This window comes from Marmota monax, unplaced genomic scaffold (genome assembly GCF_021218885.2).
Source record: "Marmota monax isolate L192 unplaced genomic scaffold, Marmota_monax_Labrador192_F-V1.1 WCK01_AAM20220418_F8-fsc00031, whole genome shotgun sequence".
NCBI classification, from domain to species: Eukaryota; Metazoa; Chordata; class Mammalia; order Rodentia; family Sciuridae; genus Marmota; species Marmota monax.
In genome coordinates, this window is record NW_026695197.1 from 17,008,802 (window position 1) to 17,033,303 (window position 24,502).

The 24,502-nt window shown below is 40.2% G+C and overlaps 1 protein-coding gene across 1 annotated transcript in view; it reads left to right on the forward strand.

Moving 5' to 3' along the window:
• The window catches only part of Katnal2 (katanin catalytic subunit A1 like 2), a 114,686-nt gene that overhangs the window by 78,399 nt on the left and 11,785 nt on the right, over window positions 1-24,502 (forward strand). Inside the window, exons 4-13 of the mRNA XM_046428471.2 lie at window positions 291-333; window positions 1,045-1,162; window positions 2,313-2,408; window positions 4,440-4,538; window positions 4,749-4,826; window positions 7,554-7,652; window positions 10,491-10,554; window positions 10,750-10,868; window positions 15,455-15,546; window positions 17,998-18,108. Of these exons, the coding sequence (XP_046284427.1) occupies window positions 291-333; window positions 1,045-1,162; window positions 2,313-2,408; window positions 4,440-4,538; window positions 4,749-4,826; window positions 7,554-7,652; window positions 10,491-10,554; window positions 10,750-10,868; window positions 15,455-15,546; window positions 17,998-18,108 (919 nt within the window). The remainder of the gene's footprint in view (window positions 1-290; window positions 334-1,044; window positions 1,163-2,312; window positions 2,409-4,439; window positions 4,539-4,748; window positions 4,827-7,553; window positions 7,653-10,490; window positions 10,555-10,749; window positions 10,869-15,454; window positions 15,547-17,997; window positions 18,109-24,502) is intronic.

Here is a 24,502-nt window from a genome sequence, read left to right on the forward strand (position 1 = left end):
TTTTTTTTTTTTTTATCACATCATGATGTCAGGTTCATGAAAACTCAATGAAATGGCAGCTGTCAAGCCAACCTGAATTGGAGTTGCCTTTATGGCATGCGCTGTCCACCACATTTCCATTTTTTCTCCTCCTTGGCAATTTCACTTCTCACTAGATCAGATGGAGTATCTTGTCCAAAAGACTGTAAAACAAATTTTTAGAACAATGTAAAAGGAGAAACATACCCCAAACTACTTTGTCTCCTAAGATTAAATTCTTTCCTTTTCTCCCAATATTTGTTTTGCCACAGGAGAAAATAATTTACCACCAAGAAGTGGAGGGAAGACCAGAAGGTAGAGTGAATAATACTTCGTCTTGATCAGCTCAACTCTGGGAGTATGTGGGATCTTTCTAGAAGAATCTCTGGTGCCTCTCCATGGCCAACTACCAGCAATACCAAACTATGGTCATGTGACCATAGTGGGCTCAGCCGTGGAATACCCCCAAGTTACAACTGTCCAGAACATGGGCCAATGTTTGTTAGTTTTTCTGGTTTTACTGCAAATAATTGCATGGAGTGATTCTGTCTTTCTAGGCCATGTAGCATGTGGAGTGTGGGCCTCAGAGAGTAAAAGACCCAGGCCCAGTTCCTGTCTTTGCTATTTATAAGAATGGAGCAAATTTCTGTCTCGTACTGAGTGCCTGGCACACAGAGCACCCAAGGAATTCTATTTTCTATTTTTATTTTTACTTATCTTTTTGATCCTGGGGGTTACACCCAAGGCCACTTTATAATTGAGAAACATCCCTGATCTTTTTCTATTTTTATTTTGAGATAGGCTGTCTCTAATTTGCTGAGGCTGGCCTGGAGCTTGTGATCCTCCTGCCTCAGTCTACTGAGTTGCTAGGATTACAGCTGTGTGCCACCCAGCCCCATTTTTTAAACCTATCTAAATAGGATCTGTAGTTTCTCTATGTCCTCCTAGATTACTAAACAATTGTTTATTTACCTCAGGTTAAGTGGTTAGAATAATCTCCTCCAAGGTTTTTGTTCCCTTCCTTAGGATGATGAATGACAGTTGTCAAAATTTTCCCAAGATCAATCAACAGAGGCCACGATCCAAAACCATGGCAGGGAAGATGGGGGACAACAAATCTCTCAACAAGGAGCAACCAAAACAGGTGAGATGGCTTTGCTGGATGTTGGTAGTCTTACACTTAGCTGAGAAACAACCCCAATAAAAAAAGATCATTTTTATAAAATTTTGAGGCCCTATCTTTTCAAATTTGCTATATGATTTAATTGAATTGTGGAATTCTCTGAAAGTTGTAGACTTTTACTATGCTGGATGAAAACCATAGACAAATCTGCAGATTCTCCAGTGTTTCTTAATTTGAGCAGGAGGACTCCTTCCTGTCTCCCCTCAACCCCCATATTTCCCCTAGATTGAGTGCAGGAAAGAGGGGCTTGAGGGTAGGGCCTGGAAGTTGCAGAGCTCCAACCTCCCAGCTGAGGTAACTGCAGATGACAGGACTTCAGTGTCCCCAATCATATTCTTGGGTTCTTAAGTGGAGACCAGGAATAGTCTCCAGTGTGACTGGATCTCAGGATCTCCTGTTGGGCTTATCCCAGACCTCCATACTGAAATTTCTAGAGGAGGAAAAGACAGTAAAAGGAAAGAACATGGCAGGTGGGAAATCAAAGCCTTCTGACTCAGGAGATCCATATCTAGAACCTTCTTAACTAGGACAAAACTTTCCAAGCTTTAAAAGAAAGAAGAGCAACAGAAACCCAGAAAAGGAATGGGAGAGAATTAATGTCCAAGATTCTTGGCTAGAAGATTCCTTGAATAGAAAGGAATAATCATAAGACCCAGTTGGTGAAAAGGAATCCCTCACCCTCAAGAAGGGTCTATGGCTGTGGCCTCCTGGGTCTGACTCAGGAGGAGGAGAGGTGACTTGGGGCAGGCCAGTCACACAGGAGGCTGGCTGATCTTGCTGTGTCTCCAGACTTGGCCAGACCTGCCACAGATATCCTGGCACAGGAGAAAGGACCAGTCAGCAAGTGGGGACGGGTTGAGGCACAGCTATTTCCTCCATTGGAAAAGCTGCTCGGAGCTCATGGCCTGTGGGATCTCAAGTCTTCCCTCAGGACACAGGTAGAGAGGTACTTCCTCTTACTGGGTCACAAATTTGGCTAAATAACACACAGGTCTGGCTGCCCATTGACAGGATACCTGGCATGTGGTTTTGTCAGGGGCACTGGCAACTCTAAGCAGCACCTCTAAGCAGCTCCCACAGCTGCCTGCTCACCATGTCCCTCTGTCCTCAGGGCATCAATAACACTCACATGGAGACCCCTGACTTTGGCTTAAACATATCAAGAATCCACAAAGACAGTGGAGAAGAAAGTGCCCACCCACGAAGAGTAAGTGGAACTCAGGACACTGAAGGGGGGGTTCTTTTAATGAACACAATGCAGTATTTTTGTCCAACAGGGAAGTTAAAACCTCATGATCAAATGTTGGCTGTGAGGTACACTGGTAAGAGTATGCATGGGAATAGAAAATGGGTTCCTGCCTTTGTGGAGGAATGGTCTGGAGCCAACTGCCCCATCTCCAAGGAGCTCATTTGTTCTTTATTTGTAATACACTTAGGGTTTGGAAGGGATGGAGTAGCACGATAAACACTGGCCTGGCGGTGCTGCCTGAGTTGTGGCCTCCTGCTCATTCCTTTAGACTCTGACAAGATAATTGAATAGCAGTCACCCTTGTCCTTGGAGATGTGACTCCAGGTTTACGTGGAATTCCATGTGGACCAGGAAACCTCAGTTGATCCAGGGCTGGGATCCCGCCCTTGATAGATACGTCTGTCCTTGTCATTATGAATGCCATGTCTGGATTTGTAAATGATAGTTTCTCAAAGAGAGAAGACCCAGGCTGGGTGAATGCAGTCAAAAGGCAGCTCTGCCATGTCCTTTGGGAGTGGAAAGCACCACATTCTCTTGATTGTTCCCTCCAGGGAGGGGGGTTCTTCAAGAGTCTCCTCAATCTTTAGTCAGATCTGAAACTGTAGACTGCTGGCTTAGCTCTGGCCAGCTCTCTGGCAAACTACTGTGTGTGTGTGTGTGTGTGTGTGTGTGTGTGAGAGAGAGGGGGGGGAGAGAAGGGGTGGCAGGGAGCATCTCCCTGGAAATCAAGAGGTGCTTCCTCCTTGGCCTGAGCTGACTTCCTTTAAGGGCCCCAATGAACTGGGCAGTTGCTGGAGATGATGCCACTCGAGTCAATGTCCCCCAGAAAGCAAGGTTTCCTTCTTCACCCTCTCTGCTTTTGTCATGTTGTTTTCAGTCCCTTTTGTGCCTGGCAGTTTTTTGTGGCTTTGGTTTCTTTTGTGAATGCTTACATTGATATAAACGGACGTTTCTGATTGGGTCACAAGGAAGGGACGATTTAACCCAGCACTTAACCTTGGAAACTGTCTGGCTATAAATTCTCTTTCCAGCAGAAATGTCCTGGGGTGAAACGTGAATGGTTTTCTCCCCAGTGTTTTAAGTGCACATAGGCTGAATGAGGGTGTATATCCAGGGGTGAGCCCCAATGGGTCTGTCCTTGCCACGGTAGGGACCCTGGCTTCAGGATCTCCCCAGCACACTGAATTTCACAGATGTGCTGTTCTTGAGGGCATGGGCTTCAAAGTCAGCCTGCAGGGTTCACTCTGCAACAACATTTCCCTGCTGTGCGACTTTAGGCAAGTTGCCTATAATTTCCACAAAATTGTCATGCCCACCATAATGAAAGGACAGCCTTAGTACAGGGCCTGTCACATGATAAACAGTGAACGTTGGCTACTGGAAATACTTGCATCTTTGCTTTGCCCTCCTGACTCTAGGGGAGACAGGGTGGATTTGGAAGGTATATGGCTTTGAATCCTGGCCTTGAGTCACTTAGCTCTACCACCCTGGGAGAAGCACTTGAATCCTCTGCCTGCCTCCACAAATGCAAAACCAGGATGTCACTCCTCACTAGCAGAGAGGTTGCAAGAATTAGAAACAATCCTCCTAGAGTGTCCTGTACACCCGTTTTGTACCAGGTACTACTGAGAGAGGCATGCAGACAGGACATGGCTCTTCTCTTGTACCAGGGAGTTCTTCCTGTGCCTGTCGCATTTTAAAAGAATGAGACTAGACAGGGAAAGCAGATGGCATGTGCTAGGAATGGAAAAGCACTGGTGAATTTTTATTCAAATCAACTTCATTCTGAAGAATTATTGACCGTTTCCTCATAGTGCCCCAACTTCAGGTCGTCATTGTTTTTAATATTAGCGCAGGTTTTTCTAAAGCCTGCCATTAAGCTTGCCCCAGGTACCAGGAGATATAGAAGTGGTTTGTTTTGCTGAGACTGGGCCACAACGGATAATCTTGAATGTCTTCATGGTAGAAATAACCATAGCTCCCTTTCAGGGCCCAATCATCGACTTCCGAGGGCTGCTCACAGACGCCATCAGGGGAGCAACTGGTGAACTTGCCTTGAACACCTTCGACTGTAACCCAGACCCCTCAGTAAGTGGCCAAGATGTGCCATCCAGCTCTCAAACTGCCAAAATCCAGGTGAACCCTGGAAGTATCCTCAGCACTTTGAGTACACTGAAAGCTTGTGATCAAGTTTAGAGGTCAAAGCAGCCTGTCACCATTTGTTTCGCCAAGATCCTGTTTTTCTTCCTAAATTATGAAGCACTATTGTAATGTGAGCCTTTCTGTTCCTCTCATCAGGAACGATTGCTGAAACCTCTGAGTGCATTTATTGGCATGAACAGTGAGATGCGAGAATTGGCAGCCGTGGTGAGCCGGGTAAGCTCCGCTGTTCAATTCACAAATTTACCGAGGCAAACTGGGGCTCCTAGAGCATTGTGGGCTGCTTCTTTTATTAATAACAATAAATATGATCATTTATTTATAAAGTGCCCCCACTTGCGAAGGCACTCATATTGTTTAGAGGCACAATAATGCATGATAAATAAATTATAGAATCATAAAATTACAATATAAAAAGCCCACTATCTCAGTGTAGAGGCCAAGAAAACCAAAAGACAAAAAGACTTAGAAAGAAGGGACAGGTGAAAGGTTTTATAGCAGGGCCCAGAGTCAAGGAAAGAAGCCTCTTAGAGAAGGAAAGAACATATTTGCATTTTGTTTCAAAAGTCAAACACATAGGGAGATTGAGAGTCCGATGATCTCATAACTGGAAATTTCCATGAAAAACAGATTATAACGAAAGATTTTACCACCCAGACTAGAGACTTCTCAAGCTCATGCCTCAGAATCTAAATAAAGGCAGTGAAGCTTCATGGTTAATGACATATGCTTTGGAGTAAGTTGACCAGCATTTGATTTCAAGATCCTTTTCTTTCTAGCTGGGTGATTTTGAATGAGTTTCCTGGGATTAGAATGGATTCCTAGTCACAGGTTCTTTTTCAGTTTCCAATGTTTTTAATTGAAGACTGAAATCAAGGCTGGTTCAGGGAGAGGCTTGAAATGTATCAGGCATATTCTAGGTCTGGAAACACAAAGGTGGATAGGTCAAACACAGTCCTTGCCTGTAAGAGTTTCTGGTCATGTGGGCAAGTGCACTTTGAGCATGAAGAACGGGTACTGTGGGGAAAGAAGACACTGGGAAAAAGCTCAATGAAAAAGAGAGGAAGACAGGGTAAAGGCACAACTATGTGAAATGGTACCACTTATGAATGTTTCTGGGAATCCAAGTAAGAAGCAGAGAGTAGAAGGAAATGGGATTGGAGATCCAGAGTTCCTGAGGCGGGGCACCCAAGCAATACTAGGGCTAGGAACTGGCCTCTAGAGACGAGGATCTTTTGACTGATGTTCTCAGGGGATGGGGTCATCAAATGTGCCTGCAGATAACTTGTTCTAATGGCAGTGAGGTGGATGGATGGAAAAGCAATTGAGAGGGAAGGTCAGCTACAAGATTTTTACCAATGAGGGAAGATGGGGGTTTGGGCCAGATTGTGGTGACTGGTATGCACAAGAGAGTAGAGCAAAATATTTTTTAGACTCACAAAAACTCAATAGTCTCATTACCATTTTTGCAAAAGAATAACCTGACTGAAGATAGAGCTAGAGATAGGAAGTGACCTGTGAGGATTCTGTGTGGAATCCTCTCCATGGAACCAATGGACATGGCCATTCAGCCCCTGCTTGAGTACTTCCAGGCATGGAGAGATGACCACCTGATGAGGCCTTTTGGTACCAGTTATCGTTATCTGACTGATAACTTCAGAATGATAGAGGAGAAACTGGAGTTGGGAAATTAAACACTACTTTGTGGAACACAGTGTCAACTCTAGAAAAGGGCAAGAAACACTATTCTCAATGGATGCCTTGAATACCAAGGTAGATGAAGCCTCAGCATATGCAAAGATGTCCTGCAGAAAGGGCAGAAATAAGAATGAGAGTGACTGGTGGGCTTCCTGCAGATGTAGACTTGAAAGACAGGGTGGGCCTCCCAAGATTTTGGAAGACTGAGTCCTTTCTCTGTCATCCCATCCAGAAATGGATTATGCACATTATACATGAGCCAAATCACTTCTATACATAGTTTCCCTCTTAGAAGTGGCACTGCTGTGTTGGGGGATTCTCGATGAAGGGGAGAAGGTAGGGCCCTGACATGTCACTGACATTTAAAAAATGTACTTAAAAAAAGGCTCATGTTACTTATTAGAAATTAAATAAATAAAAGGGCAGTTTCCAGATTCATGCTGTAGTCACTCACAACGACTTTTGGAAAGGAGGCTTTTTTTTTTTTTTTTTTTTTTAATGTAACACTCTAGACATTGTTTGCCTGAAATAGCTCCTACACAGAAAGGCCCCTGAGTGACTGTTGTGAGGCATCTTGTGAAATTGGAGTTTGAAAACTGTAAATTAGTTATCAGTAAAAGCTACCTTAATTGATTACCCTTGATGGTTGCTACAGGGCTCTCCTGTAAGAGGGGAAACGGCTTTGGCTCCATTGTCGGCTTCCTTGAATCTTGCAGAAGCAATTGCTCCTGCTGAAAGTAGGGAGCTATCACTAGGGAAAAAAGAGAAATTGGTTTCAGAGGAGCATCATCTCTTTTATGCAACAAATTAACAAAGTGTTTGCCAGATCAAAGAGCAAGAGAGAAGTCAGGCGCCGGTAAGGAACTATGTTTTGCAGTGAAAACTAGTGTAATTTCAAGGCAGATTCTGTAGCTTCTTTGATTATGGTCATAAATCAGCATGGTGTGTTATTGACTGAAGACAGATAGAGTCCATTGTTAGGAGATATATTTTTTTTTCCTTTTTAAAAGAATCATATTATATCATCAATATCTTTTTCAGGGAAAATCGTTGAATATTTTCATTATATCCCTTTGGTGAGCTAACCCCAAATTACAATGTATACATATACATATATCTAATATGAAAAGTTTTGATCACCAGCCCTTTATATTCTATTGTAAGTCAAGTTCTCTGCTCCCATGTTTATTACAGCTATGGAGGAAAAAAATTAGTTTTAACAAAATGATCAAATGTGCATTGCAGGACATTTATCTCCATAATCCAAACATAAAGTGGGATGACATTATTGGACTGGATGCAGCCAAGCAGCTAGTGAAAGAAGCTGTTGTGTATCCTATAAGGGTAAGAATGGCAGGGGTGGGGGTGGGGGTATTTCTGCTCATTATCCATTGGACAAGCTGTATGTCACACACCTTTCAGGAAGGACAGGCCAGGATGATTTTCAGTCCACGAGTTAACTTTGTGCCTGTCACAGCACTTTGTCAACACTAGGGCATCAGGCCTAGCCCATTCTGGACACTTTAAAATCATGTCTCATATTGGTTCCAGGCAGATGTCTGCTTGATGTGATCATTGAAGATCTAGGACTTTGTCTTGTATATTTGATTTGTCAGCCACTACACATTGGCTCCAATGAGCCTCCCTCTCTAAAAATAAACTTAGTATGGTAGAAATAGCTCCAGTACTGCAAACAAATAAAAAAGTAATTTGATTTCCTAAAAAAAAAGAAAAGAAAAGAAAAAGAAAAACAGAAATAGCTCTGGTAGGAGAGGACCTCTCACTTGGTTTCTATAGGTGCTCCCTTACCAGTATTGCTTGGGCCGATTGTGAAGGGCAGACAGTACCTTCCTGGACAGGAGCCAGCAGAGCCAGAAAGCTGTGCTCATTACATATTCCTGACAAATTGCTGCATGGCTCACAAAATAGGTAGAAGAATAGAAAAACAATTCTCTCCAAACAGGATGAGGAAGAGGTCAGGGAATCACATGGTATTTGCTGCATAACAGACACAAAGAGTGTATAAGGCACAACTTAGTGCCTTAGCCCCATAACCATTTATTGTCTTATAATTCTGAAGGTAGGCAGTTTGGGCTGGCAGCTGGGCCAGCTCTTCTCTTTTCCATATGGTGTTGCTGACCCAGTCAACCACATGTTCAGGGCATCAGCCAGAGTAGCTGAAAAGGTTGGGATAAGTGGGTCAGTTGGGGCCTCTCTCCCTTAGCAGGGGAGTCCAGCTCTGTTAACAGAAGGCTCCCAGAAAGAGGTAAGAAAGGGCAAGGCCTATGTCCTAAGCATTTTTCATATGTCTTCTTACACTGCTTATATTTGCTATTCTTATACTTTTTCAGTTTCTTATTATATTTGCCAATGTCCCATTGGCCAAAGTCACAAGGCCAGGCCCAGGATCCAGTGGTGGAGAAACAGATTCTACCTCTTCATGGCAAGAGCTGCAAAGAGTCTGTGGCCATGTCCTATAATCTCCTGCAGCCAGAATCATTTTATTGAATAACCTACGTATTCTTACCCGGGAGCCCACGAAGCCTTTGTTTTTTGGGTGCTTTTATTCTAAGAAGACAAAAATCAATAAATTGATTGTCTTTTCCCTTCATTCTTCCTGTCTTCAGATATGGGAGTAAGAAATACCTTGGTGTTTGAAGTTAATAGAAATTTACTCTCTTTTCCTCCAAGTAGAAGCATAGTACAAAACGTTTAGAAAGGATAGAACATCTCATTGAAATTCTCTGGATGTGTGACAGCATTTTAAACTTGGCATGGGATGATATTCAGATTTGACATCAGGATTAGCAAGAAATTAAGAGCCAGCTACAATTTTACTATTCTTTTTCCTTCTCCTTGTTCTCTGCAGATCCCACCCACTGCCCAGATTATTTGAATTTGAACTAAAGGAAGAGGCTCACTAAGGTCCATGCATACCCTTCTGCAGTCAGTTTCTCCTCAATTATTTGTCACTGAATGATCCCTATTTATTTATTTGTTGCAAAGGATCAAACCCAAGGCCTCACACATGCTAGGCAAGCACTCCACTAATGAGTGACACCCCCAAAGTTTTTTGGTTTTGTTTTTAATTATTTTGAGATAAGTCACACCAAGTTGTTCAGGTTGGACTTAAACTTGTGATCCTCCTGCTTCAGCCTCCTGGATAGTTGGGATTCTAGGAGACTGCCTCCACATCTGACTGCCTCCACACCTGACTGCTTCTCACTTCTAACACAGTCAGATCTTTGTATTTCACTCACTCATACCTTTATTTATCGGTTCTTTTATGGGTTTTGTTTTTGTTGTTGTTTGTTTTATGTACCAGGGCTTGAACCCAGGGGCAGTTAACCACAGAGCCACATCCCCAGTCCTTTTTTTGGTTTTTGAGGCAGAGTCTCACTAAGTTGATTAGGGCCTTGCTAGATTCCTGAGGCTGGCCTTGAATTTGTGATCCTCCTGCCTAAGCCTCCCGAGCTGCTAAGATTACAGGATTGCACCACTGCCTGTCCCCCACCCCCGATCTATTGTTTATCTTCTTGGTCTTGTTTTACAACATTTGAAAGATTGCCAAATACCATATATGAACACGCAACCAGTGTAACTCCACATCATGTTCAACCACAAGAATGGGATCCTAATTAGAATAAGTTATATTCCATGTGTATGTATAATATGTTAAAATACACTCTACTGTCATGTATATCTAAAAAGAATAAATTTACAAAAAGGAAATAAAAAGATTGCCAAATACTCTATACATAGAACTATGGGAGAAATGACATTGTGCATGTAAGAAATAAGTATTGATTTAAAAATGCCTCCTGTATGAATTTGTAACAAAAAAATCCCACTATTATGTATAATTATAATTCAATAATTAAATTTTTTTTAAAAAAGAACTATTATATTGGAGGGGAATATAGGCCTTTCTTTTTTCTTTTAAAAAAGACTGCTCTTTTAGAATTCACAAACAGGTTCAATCATTCTTATCCAGCGTGGAAATAAAATTGGGATAAATAATATATTAAGAAAAGCAGGTCTTAAACAAACAAAAGGAATCTCTGAATTGTAGAGTTGGGCTGTGTTTTGCTCTAGCAGTACCAACTCTCTGTGCTAAGGGGTCACGGGCTTATGCATTGATACCAAACCTCCTCATTGTTCCCTGTTTCTTTTCCCCCACAGTATCCACAGCTATTTACAGGAATTCTTTCACCCTGGAAAGGACTTCTGCTTTACGGCCCTCCAGGTAACACAGTTTCCCATTTCTGGGTTGGTAGGAAGTGTGTGTGCAGAGGATGAGTTGCCACTGTGTCCTCTTGAGAACTGGGGCAGTTGAGAGCTGTTGACCACTGCCTCTTCCCTGTGTGAGCCTGACTTACGCCTGTCAGCAGGGAAACTGGAGTTTAAGCATCAGCTCATGTTTATCCCCATGTGTCTCTAGGTACAGGAAAGACCTTACTGGCCAAAGCTGTGGCCACCGAATGTAAAACAACCTTCTTTAACATTTCTGCATCTACCATTGTCAGCAAATGGAGAGGGGATTCCGAAAAACTTGTTCGGGTAGGAATCCTTAATTTTGTATCTTTTTAAAACACAAGTTCTTGTAGAATATAGTGGAAATAAAATGATGTTAGCGGGGTGGGGATATAGCTCAGTTTGATAGAGTGCTTTCCTCACATGCACTAAGGCCCTGGGTTCAATTCCCAGCAGTCCCCTCCCCCCTAAAAGAAAAAATGATGTTCAAGCTTAACTTGTTTTTAGATGATACCTATGTTAGATTTTGTCCTGGGTCTTGATTACAAAAAGCTGGGGAAATGGGTTTACTATTATATGTGGATGTTAATCACATCAGCAGAACATGATCTCCTTTCTTTTGGAATTTTACCAACAATTTTTTTTTTTTTAATTCATGCAACTTAGGAATGGAATCTGGGGGGAAAAATGATCTCTGAAGTGGCTTATTGTGAAAGTATTTATTATTAAGTATATGCAGTAGTTTCAGTCAACATTTATTCAGAGGCTACCACTGTATGCTCGTTCCTACGCCAAGTACTCTATAGAAAAATCAGGAGGCTTAAAACTTAATTATTCTTTCAGATGCTCTGAGCAAATCTCTTGCACTGTGCTCACAACCTGAGGGTTTTAACCTTCCTTAAAGGGCTGTTTCAATCTTTACAATGTTTCATTCTTAGTCTTGGACACATTTTACATTATAAAAATTTACTATATCTTCCAGTCAGTCACCTTAAGAGAATTTGTGTCTGTGATTTATGCCTCAATGTAAGGTGGATCCTTTCCAGAAATCCTGTTAAACTATTGCTTTTTGTAGAAGACTGATAAGTAATCAATACTAAGTGAATATAAAGTATTATGTATTTTCTGAAAAGAAATTACCCTAAAATATTACTCTGAAATTACGTTCCCTTGAATGACCCATTTCCAAAAGATTATGGTCTACTTGAAAGTCATAATGGAATATTTTAAAAGAATTGATTTACCTAACATAACCTATTATTTATTGTTTTGATTTTATTTTCAAGTTGTTTCACATGTGTATGTTTTTGTATATTCTTTATTTTTTAACTTATCTTTATTTTGTTCATTTACTTTTATGTGGTGCTGAGGATCGAACCCAGTGCCTCACATGTGGAGGCAAGCACCTTACCGCGGAGCCACACCACAGCCACCATTGTATATTCTTATCACCCCTTCAGAGCTGTAATTTGTGAAAACATTCATTAACATTTACTTTTATCTTTACCTTGAGTCTAACTTAGTGCCAGGTTAAAAAATGGGGCTGGTATTTGTCTGTTCCTACATTTGCTATTTCCACGGGATTATGGTTCACTGGATTTCAATTAGCTGAAATTCAACTAACTGCAATCCATGTTAGTCTGATGCCTTTGGGGAGGCATTTCATTTTTGTATGCTGAGTAACAACAAAACCCTTGAAAGATGTACCCCAGAATCCACTTAGATTCATCTCCTGTCATAAAGAGTGGTGTTTAGAGTCACAGACACAAGACATTGCCAAATTCTCAAAGAAGGATTCATTGTACTTCCCAGATAAGACTTACCTAGGCAGAAGACTAAATTCTGATATTTTATGAATATTCCTCTAAAATGAATACTTTTGGCAGAGTTTGAAAGCTAAATGGATTTTCTTATTTAATGTTGAACCACTAAACAAACTCAGTAAACTAGAACTCTCCATTCTCTGTGAGCATTTTATTTAGCTAAAGTTTGCTTCTGCTTCAGTATTATTTTGTTAGAACTCTGAGGGTGAAGAAATGATTCCTTCCCTACCTCCCCTTTCCTTTACCATATATTTAAATGTAACTAGCTCTTAGTTAAAAAAAATATGTTAAAGAGTCTATAGACTCCTGAATCCTCTCCCTTGAGGTACTCATTATTAACAGATGCTTGCATAGCCCTCCAGAACATGCATATATAATTTTATTAACATTATTGCGTATTTCTCTTTATTCTTAAATACAAGTAAGAATATACTATACACTCCCTTCTGGACCTTGCTTTCTCAACACTTTACAAAATAACTTAGATATTGTTCTGGACTATTATATTTAAAACATTCTTTCATATGTCTACATGGTGCTTCATTGCATGGATAAACCAAGTGTATTTAACCTGTTTTTTACTGATGGGCATTTAGGTTGCTTCCAGTCTTCTGTGATTATGAACAGATCTAGGAGGACAGTCTCCTATACACATGTCTGTGCATGTGTAGTACAGAGGGCAATTTCTACAAAGTAAGGGGATGAACATCACTGATTGCTAAATTACTTACCCACAGGATTGTAGTAATGTGTGTGTGTTGCTTCCCCACGCTCTGACCAATACTGTGTAGTATCAAAATTTAAAAATCTTTATCAATCTGAGTGAAAAATAATGTTTCAGTGTTTATGCTTTTCAATATGTTAGTACTTGTATGTTCCTCTTTGATTTGAAATAAGTTTGAGCATCTTTTATAGGTTAGAATGTATTTTTTTAATGAAATGCATTTTACTTGAATATTTGAAAAAATAATCCAAGAAAAAATAGGTAACTTCTGCCAACCTTGAAGGATCTAAAAACTCTTTTCCTTTTTTAAATTACTTTATTTTCTCCTGCTGGGTGTGGTGTTACACACCTGTAATCTCATCGATTTGAGAGGATGAGACAGAAGGATCTCATGTTCAAGTCCAGCCTTAGCAATTTAGTGAGACCCTTTCTCAAAATACAAAAATAAAGGGCTGGGATGTAGCTAAGTGGTAAAGCACTCCTGTGTTCAATCCTCAGTACCCCCACTCCCCCCACCAAAAAAAAAATAATAAAACAAAGGAAACTTTATTTTATCCTTATTTTTGGAAATCTTGGAAACATCCTCACCTAGAAAACCTTGGTCATGCTGTCAAGCCCTTTCCTGTGAAGCATTCAGATAAAGAAAGCCCTTTAGGACCTTCCCCTAAGTCAGAGAAGCTTTTCCTGACATTTGTTTCTCTTTCTATTCCAATTAAGAGTTATTTATAGGGAACCTTTGGGCTGTGTTCCTCCCTCCTGTTCTAATGTTCATGCCTCTTAGGAGTTGAGCACTATCGAATAGTTGAGTGATCTCTTTAGCAAATGCATATACCTGTTGGTGCTTACATCTTTCACTGCCCCCCACCAATTGTATGACTTAACTTCCTCCAAGTACCTCTGAAAATTTTAGACTAATGCTTCCAGAAGCACTTACCCAGGATTCTATTTATTCTCTGGGAGTGGGAAGAACAGTGACGTGAGCAGTACGGTGACCTAGGCTCTCGATGTGGCTCTCCTTGCAACTGGGTGGCAGTTGATCTAGTTGAGGCGATTGTTCTCTTGCACCTGAGTGAGTTCTTTAAAAATCACATAGTTCTAATGTTCTGTTTTCCACTGGGAAGATCAATGCTGTAGTAATCACCCTCAATGTCAGATGTACTGGGGCTTTCTTTTGTGTGACAAGGAAGAAAACTTACTTTCTTCCAGTTAGGTGGGCTCCAGTGTATTTAAAAAGCATTCAAGACAAGTGTCCAATCATTGCCCTGATTCTCTCATGTCATTAGACTGAGTTTCTCTGAAAGGAAAAAGGTGACACATGGCCTTGCATGTACCCGCTTCCCCAGCAATGACAAAGGTGAGGAATGCCCCACTCCAGGAAAGAAGGCCTGTGAGGGATAACCTGCTGCTGTTGGAAAGCCACAATCCAGTTTTTTCTGAGCCCCTCCTCTCTTATTTGTTCTGTGATGCTTTGCTAGTGCTAAGTGACATAGAGAATAAATCCCCCATGGCTATTAAAGAATCTCTATTCTTTTCTAAATCTCTTATGCTTTCTCCGATCAACCAGTGAAGAATTGTATATGGTGCTCAAGAGATCAGTTTCAGGGTTTAAAAAAAAAAGGTTTAGATTTTTATACTGTTTTCATCACCGCCACGTCTCCCTTTAGAGCTCTTTATTTTGTTTTTATATGTCTGTTCTTTTGCTGGTTGCTTTCCTGTTCTTGTTCAGTTTATAATATTTCATCTTGGAATAGCACATCTTACTCAACCAAGAATTGCCTTTATGTACCTGATTGTACCAAGCAGCAGTGTGGAGGAATTTAGGAAACAGAAAGGGGCAAAATTTTTCAGCCCTGTCAACCATGACTGGAACCCTATCCTTTCCCTTTCCTTCTGAGAACGACCTTCCTATTGTCCCCACAGATTAAGTGAAAAACCATGAAATGATTTTACAAATCCTAAGGCTCTATGTCCATATGGAACATGCTGTTGGCAGGGTGTCCTCCATGTTAACCAACCAAGGGAAAGCTTAGAAACTTGAGTTTTCTCTTCAATTCTCCCATTTATGATTAGTAAACTTGAACTAACCACACACTCTCTTTGGCTCTAATTTTATCAAGTGATAAATGGAAATAATTGGACCATCCAACCCCCTGGGGTGGTAGTAGGGAGAAATAATGGTAATGATTATAAAGTTACTGTGAAATAACAGAGTGCAGAATGAATGCGCATTATTATAGTCATTCTAAGCTTTTAGTCTCTGGGAGCATCTGAGGACTTTGACTTATGTACATGATGAGGACTTTAAGTATATGAATTTGAACTTGGCTTGCTTTTCCCCCACCCAGGTTTTATTTGAACTTGCCCGTTATCACGCCCCCTCTACGATCTTCCTGGACGAGCTGGAGTCGGTGATGAGTCAGAGAGGCATGGCTCCTGGGTAACAGACGGGGGGTTTTTTTGGTCATCATTTCTCCCCTCTTATAAGTGTGTTTGATGGTCGGAAGCCCATCAACATTTACCAGCAGAATGAGCCTATTAATAAGCCCACAAATTTTCTGCAGACACATGGAAAGGTCTTTAAATTAGATCCTGTTAACTGAATAGCTGATTTAAGTAGTTTTTATAACCGGAGGAAATGTCATTCTCCCTTCCCCCCACCCCGCAGAGTGGTTCGGAGGCCTGAAGATCATCCAGTCCCAGGATCCCAGGCTGCCACAGCGGTCCCACTGGCTCAAAATAGCTGCCTGTGACCCCCTCCTCTGGAGCCGGAGGGCTGCCCATGGGGAATGGGGCTTGCCCACTCAGTTCCTGCAATGGGCCAAGTCTGTATCTCACTCCCTGGAGGCGGCCCTTGTCAGTGTGAGAGGCCAGGAAGCCCCTGTTTCTCTGACATCAGGTTGCGGCTCAGCATGTCTGATTTTAAATATGTCACATATGTTATTTGTAAAGATTAAGTGTCAGCTAATGTCCCCAGCAGGAAGGAACACTTCTCAGACTGTAATAAGCCTCTGTTTATGCTTTCAAAAGGCCAAGTAGGGTTTTCTTTTTGTTTGTTTGTTTGCTTGATTTTAAGTCTTTCTGTCTTTGATCAGAGGTATTTTTCTCTGAAACTTTTCATTATTTTTGGCATTCCTGACTTGCAAAAACAGGTCTCGAAAATCTCAACACAGCTGCATTTATTAATGACCTCTAATGGTCTACCATTAAAGCAGAATAGTAATGAAAAGCATAATAGTTGTACTTGTTGAAAATATAACTAGAATATAATTTATGACATTTATGCATTGTAAGTCATCTTTCCGGCAGGGAAAATCAAGCATGAGGATGCACCCAAGTCAGTTGCGATTCATGCAATTGATTGAAGTGGGACACTTTCCATGGTTTAACCGTTGCTTGTCAGCCGCAGGCTGCGGCACTCTGCTTCTCTAAATGGAACCTGCCAGGAGCAGAGAGCCCCTGACCATCCCATAATTATTCCCCCCTGCAAAAACAAGCCCTATGTGGCCTGCCCTGCAGTGGTAACCTGTGCACCACCTCTTATGTTTGCCGTATTTTTCTCCCCCAGGGTCGCCACAGCATTGATGGCTCCAAGTTTTGCCCTGAGTTTCAGTTTCCTTGTCTGAAGCTTGAAGATTCTAAAGCTAGAGTCTTCAGAGAGTCAGGAAGTAATGTCAGGTACTCTGAAGTGAAAGAATCAAAATTAAGGGCAAATGCTAAATAAACATATAACTGTACCATAAAAGAGCCTTCTCTCTTAGGAAATGATAGTTGTGTACTAAGAGGCATAGATCCTAAGAAGCCTTAGATAGGTTGAGCATCCCCAAGTTGAAAATCTAATATCTGAAGTGCTCCAGAACCTGAAATTTCTGAGCTATAACATGATGCCACAAGTGGAAAATTCTACACCATGAAGGTTTGTTTTGAGCACGGAATTATTAAAAATATTGAGTACATTTCCTTCAGGTTATGTGTTCAAGGTATACATGAAAGACAAATTAACTTTATGTTTAAACTCAGGTCCTTTTCCCAAGATATCTCATTATGTATATGCAAATATTCCAAAATTCAAAAAAAAAAATCTGAAACTCGAAATACTTCTGATCAAAACATTTTAAATAAAGAATATTCACACTGTACTTAGTTTGGTTTGCCACCCCATACATGTACAGAAAGTTGAATGTCGTTTTGCCCAAGAAAGGTACTTTTTTATACTAAATCTATGCAAGTGAAGAGGAAAGAGAGTCTGCTGAATGTGGTCAATGTTTCCATCCAGTTTGAATTGGTTGGGTTCTTATAACTTGTTCTTTCTTAGTGATAACATCTCAGGCAATAGAGGGCTTAGAGGGCAAATTTGCACAGAAAAGTGCCTCCACTCTGCTGTGCAAAGAAACCACAGGTTCCATGTCAATATCTTGCCTCTTATTAGAAGAGAACAAAGCAGATTCAGGATAGTAATTCACCTCTCTTGAAAAATTTAGATCTACAAATTATACTAAAAGTAATACTGTGTGAAAGTGCTTTTATGCTTACCATATAAATAAAAGAGATTATTCTTAATTATTCCATTTTTCAAAGCAGTAAACCATGCTGCAGGTAGACATAGCCAGGCTATATTTAATCTACACATTGGCACTGTTCACCCTTCAGTTATTTTCTAGTTCACTGCTAATCTTTGGATTTCTTTTAAATACCATAATTCTATTTGTTTACTTTTTTCCTATTGCTTTCTATGTGAACATAACACCACCCTGCTTATTTTCTTTAACTGACTTGAGTGGCTTTGTTTGCTATCAGAACAGTCACTGGGTCACTGCTTGAGTGCCACTCTTGTCATGAGGTCAAAACCTCTGCCACTTGAGAGAATCATGTCTTTTTTGTCCCTCTATAGGGGAGAACATGAAGGAAGCCTTCGGATGAAGACAGAGTTACTGGTGCAGATGGATGGGCTGGCGCGCTCAGAAGATCTCGTGTTTGTCTTAGCAGCTTCTAACCTGCCATGGTAAGAAATCAAGAGAGTACATGTTGAATACATTTTCATGAGCCACTAAGTACAGGTGAAGATTTTATAGTGATTGCTTTAGGCAAAGCCTAGTTGTTTGGTTCCAGCCCTGGAAGATTAATTGGAAGGCTTACTGTTCATGGCCCCAGTCCTTGCTTTCCGTACCAGCAAGGAATCTGCCTTAATAGAACACAGGCCTGAGCTACCGCTGGCAATATTTAAAATGGACATTTTGAGTTTAAAGCTAAATTATATATAGTCAGTCTCTGTACTCACTGGTACTGCAGCCACAGATTCAACCAACTGCAGATTGAAAATGTTGGGGGGAAATTATGTTTGGATTGAACATGTACAGATTTTTTTCTCATTTCCTAGACAATATTATCTAACAGTGACTCACCTAGCATTTCCATAGCATTAGGTATTACAGATAATCTTGAGAGAATTTAAAGTATGTAGGTGAATATGCATGAGCTATGTGTGAATGCTGTGCCATTTTATATAAGGGGCTTGAGCATCCTCAAATTTTGGTATCCACAGGGCGTGGAGGTGTGGAACCAATCCCTCTTGGAATCAGAGGGATGATTATACTATGTTAAAATTAAGCAGGGTTTTGGCATGGTACTTTCAAAGCCTTCAAATCTCCAGGTCTCAAAGAATATTCCAGAAATAATGTTTGGATTTTATCAGCATTAAAATTAAACTTTTAAGTTAGGAGGAAAATCTTTTTTTTTTTTTCATGTTGTACAGTAAACAGAAAGCTAAATAATCTCTAATTGAAAATATAATCTACTCTCAGTGTCTTTTATTCAAACTGCATCTCAGAGTGGTTTAAGAACAATTCCAGAGGTGGAATTGGGAAATAAGAGATGTTGACTAGGGAAAAATAATATCTACTTGGAAAATATATTTTAAAAAATAATTATAGTCCCTTTATAGTTTTAAGAATATTTTCACATACTTTTTTTTTTAAGAGCCACAGGTGAGGCAGGAGACAGATAAAGGAAATGTTGCTTTACCCATTCTCAGAGGGGGACCAAAGTCAAGAGAGATCAATCTACTTAAAGTCAACAGCAATGTTGTAACTGAGCTGGGACTTGTGACTCTGCCTCTACCTGCCCACCTGCCCTCCCTCCCCATCTCTTTTTCCACATTCAAAGATAAAAAGAGAAAACTCTTTCATAGTATATGCTGATCATCTGGGATCCCAAACAAGAATTCACTGAGAAGAAATCATGGCATTCACATGCAATCTATTGTTTAAAATGTATTCATAATTTAAAATTGGCTCCACCTCCCTATGCATTTATAAGACTTTATTTTGCTCAGGTGTTGAGCAATTGTTTTCAAAATGTAAAAAAAAAAAAAAAAAAAAACAGAAGAAAGTAAACGTTATTCTCTCAAGTGGCAGAGGCTTTGCCCTCATGACAAGAGTGGTACTCACAGCAGTGACTCAGTGGCTGTAGAACAGGTTCTGTTCCGATAGCAAAAGAAGCCACTCATGTCAGTTAAAGAAAATAAGCAGTGTGGTATTATGTTCACATAGAAAGCAATAGAAAATTTTGAATTTTACATTTTGAAGATGTATCAATATTTACACACAATATTAAGGTGAAGTTAAACAGAGAATTGTCATTTAAATATCAGTTTAAGTAAAAATTACTGTAAGCTATTGTTTTGGACTAAACTCCCGCAAGGAAGGATCTAAACAGACCAGACTAAAAATCAAAATAGTCACCCATGCTAATTCCAAGTCACCAAACTGGAACCAAGCTGGAATCTGCCCTTTTGAGAAATCAAGAGATAGAGATACTAACCCAAATTCCCAAACTAGACAGTTTTGATTGGTATAAGAATGAAATTAATTTGCTTTAATACTTAAAAATATTGAAGTAAGGGCTGGGGTTGTGGCTCAGCAGTAGAGCGTTCCCCTACCACATGCAAGGCCCTGGGTTCGATCCTCAGCACCACATAAAAATAAATAAACAAAATAAAGGTATTGTATACAACTAAAAAATAAATATTAAAAAAAGAACAAAAACAATTTTAAAAATAATTGAAGTAACATGATATTAACCATTTGCTTTCCTATTGTTCTGCTCCCCATCTCTGCTTTACAAAAAGAAACAAAAAATGTGATTTTGAAATGATCAATCCACTTTTCATTCTTTGTTTCTGCTTTCTTCAATCTTTGTCTATAAAAATCAGCCCCTTCGGCTGAGCTCACTGGAACACTTACTATATTTTATGATATGTTACCTGATTCTGGAATCTCAAAGCCAATTAAGATCTTTAAACTAAATTTATTATAATTGATAAATGAGATTTGATGAATGGAATCCTTTAGGGAAGGAATCTCCTTCATCCATTTGAGATGGGATTGAACATAACCACTTTACTAAGCCTCAGGGTGACCGTGAGAGTCCACTGGGATGGGTATGTTTCGAAAATGTCTTTTTGCAGTTGAGTTACTGAACTGGTACCAAACACATTTGCACTTTGTAATTGGTTCTCTTCCATCTCTTTTAATCTAAAACAGACTTCACTCCCCATGTGCCATTTGCCATTGGCTTGTTGAATGCTAGGGAGATTGTCCTGCAGAATGTCCACACTTCCTAGATTTGGCTCATTGAATCCTCATGGTAGTAGTTAGCTGTTCTTCTTATCCCTGTAATTACTCTAGACTAAAAACTAGATTGATTAGATTCAGCATTAATAGGCTTTTTTGGGCAAACCTACTTCATGGGCAACACAGTGTACATCACATTGCGTCTGTCCAGAGTTCTGTAATGGCTGGTTCCTCCACTTTTGGCTTTGCTGAGACTGGCCTGGGGTCACAGGTATGTTCATCTGGCTTCTCTGCTATACATTCCTATTGATGATTCAGTATCCACTGATGGTCTTTGTCAGAATCCATTATTTCACTCTGGATGTGATTCTGTTATCCCTTCTGCTGGATAGGTGGAACTATTCTCTACAACAAGAACTTCCCCTCATCAGCAGGGTTACTTGATTATCTTGCAGTACAGTTCATACTAGAAAAGCAGCATCATTCCTCTTTGATTTTTAGAGCTTCAAGGTGATACCTTAGCTCAGTGACCAATGGATCAGCCATAAGCCTCTCCTTCCCTCCCTCCCTCTGTGACCAATGGATCAGCCATAAGCCTCTCCTTCCCTCCCTCCCTCTGTTATCACTATGATTTCATGGCTTGCATGGTATAACTCCATTAGTTTTGTGAGTTTTAAAAAAAACTTTATTGACCTATAACTCACATACTGCACAATTCACCCATTTAAAGGGAACAGTCTAATGGTGTTAAGTACAACCACATCATATGTTGTGAGAAATGCAAAATTAGATGATTTTTGTCTTTGTATGAATGTCATTGAGCGTACTACACAAACCTAGGTCAATCATTCAGTGTGACTCTGGATGCAATTGGGAGACCTGGCAAATGAGAGATGTATATGGCAACTATCTATGAAACAACACACTACTTTCAGCAAAGTTAAAAAAAAAAAGTAGAAGGAATAAACTCGAAAATAATAACAACAAGTATAGAGCCATGCACAGTGGCACACAAGTTCAAAGCCGTGATTCTCCTGCCTCAGCAACTTGGCGAGGCCTTAAACATCTCAGTGAGACCTTGTCTCTAAATGAAACACAAAAGGGCTGAGGATGTGACTCAGTGGTTAAGCACCCCTGGGTTCAATCCCCAGTACCAAGAAAGTATAGAATGTTAAATACGTAAATCAGTAAATTTATTATCATTAGCAAGTATTGACTACTGTTTTTAATATTACGTGCTCTATTTTATATGACTGGCAATGGAGTAGGCTTGTCTACACCGGCATCATCATAAGCACATGAGTATTGAATCACACGATAATATGATGACATCACGAGGCAGTGGGAATTTTCAGCTCAATTACACCCTCCTGGGGCCACTGTCATACATGCAGCCCACCATTGTCTGAAACGTCATTATGTGGTGCTTGGCTATGGTGTATTTATAGGATTTTTAAAACCATTACCACAATCAATTTTAAACCAAGTTTTCTTTGCCCCCAAAAGGAATTCTACCCATTAGCCATTGCCCCATTCTTCCTCAACCCCCAGGACTAAGCAACCACCGATCTATTTTCTGTCTCTATAGATTTGCCTATTTTATACTCATGCATGGAATTATTGGGTCATGTGGTAACTATGTTTAATCATTTGAGGAACTGCAGACTGTTTCCAAAGTGGCTGCACCATTTCACATTCCCCGTTGCAATGGATGAGGATTCCAATTTCTCCCCATCCTCATGAATGCATGTTATTTTCTGTCTTTTTGAGTATAGTACAGTCATCCAAGTGGATTAAAAGTGGTATCTTGTGCTTTTGATTTCATTATTTCCATGATGACTAATGGCATTGAGCATCTTTTCATGTAGTTATTGGTCAATTGCACATCTTCTTTGGAGAAATGTTTTTTTTTTTCAAATTTTTTTATTTATGTAAAAATTTCTTTCTTTCTTTCTTTCTTTGAGTAAATATACTCTGGATACAAGTCCTCTACCAGATATATGATTTGTAAGTATTTTCTCCCAGCCATGGCCATGAGTTCCCTCCCTCTGTCAACCTAAATAACATACAAGAAAAATTCAGCAAAGATTAGTAAGTTTATTTGGGAGCAGTAGCACTCTGCAGTAGGAGCACATAGTCAACTATGTGCATATGTGAAATTCCAAGGAGTTGAGGCAAGGGGAAGTTTATAAAGGCACAGGAGGAGGATTACACCATATCAGGATACAAGAATCCTTGGCCACAGGATTTATAAGACTGCTCAAAGGGGCTGGAACTGTAGCTCAGTGGTAGAGTACTTGCCTAACATGTGTGAGGCACCGAGTTCTATCCTTAGCACTGCATAAAAATAAATAAATAAAATATATTTTTAAAAGAGTGTTCAAGGATCAATAACAAGGGTGGTGTCAGTTCAAGATTGAACAGTCAGTTGCTGGCGGATGTCCTTGCAGAAGTGTTCTTTGTGTAAGGTTGGGTGGCCTTTGGGCAAGGTTCTGGTTCTGACATCTTTTGTGAATATTTCTTGGTGTCAGGCACACAGGCACGAGATCACTTCCTCCAAAACTTCCTGGCTTTATTTATTTCTTCTTTGTTAGGACTTGACATGAGTGACTTCATTTTCACGGTGATAAGTCTCCCCACCTACCCTTTTTTCCTGTTCTCCCTCTTCCCCTTCCTCTTGCCTCCCTTTTTCCCTTAGTTTCTGAACTTTTTTTTTAAGAGAGAGAGAGAGAGATTTTTTTTAATATTTATTTTTTAGTTTTCGGCGGACACAACATCTTTGTATATGGTGCTGAGGATTGTACCCGGGCCGCACACATGCCAGGCGAGCGCGCTACCGCTTGAGCCACAACCCCAGCCCCTCTGAACTTTTTTGTTGTTCTATTTCTTTCTGCTTTTGCTGAACTTCCAGTGTCTGCCCCACTCCCCCAGCTGGGGCTTTTCAGAGGACCTGTCCTGGGTTATTCCACGGCAGCATTGTCTAACAGAAATGGGATTCAAGACGCGTGTACACTTCACATTTTATAGTGGCCACACGAATAGAAAAGTGAAAACATTTTACTTAGCTCAGTATAACCAAAATATCAATTTAATTATGTAATAAATATAGACATTGTTGCCATATTTTACTTTTTTGTTTTCCATACTAAATCTTTGATATCTGGTGTATATTTTATACTTTGAACATGTTTGAGTTTGGCCTAGCCACTCTTCAAGTACCAAATAGCCACATGTGGCTGGTGACGAGCCCAGCAAAGAGTGGGGCTCTAGAGACTAACTTGTTTGCCCCCATGCTGCTGGGGCAGAAATTAATGCCTCCCAATATTTATTATAACCTTTTAATTTAACAATAGAACCCCAATTTGGGGTATTTCCCATTCAGATATAAGATTATATCTGAATATAATATGTGAACCTTTTTTCTAATTGTGAAAAGTTTAGTTCTGAACAGTATTACTAAAATTAATGATCACTGTGTGCACATATATATACTATAAGTTTTGTGTATATATCTTGAGTTCCTCAGTTTAATTTAAATGTTATCATGAGTATCATGACAGTAACTTTCTTTTTTTTTTTTTTTTGGTACTGGGGATTGAACCCAAGGGCACATAACCAACCGAGCCACATTCCAAGCCCTTTTAAAATTTTTTATTTAGAGACAGAGTTTTGCTAAGTTGCTTAGGGTCTTACTAAGTCGCTGAGGCTGCCTTTGACCTTATGATCCTCCTGCCTCAGGCTCCCATGCCACTGGGATTTCAGGCATGGGCCACCATCTCCAGCTGACAGTAACATTCTGATGAGGAAAATGGTACAAACCTGGCC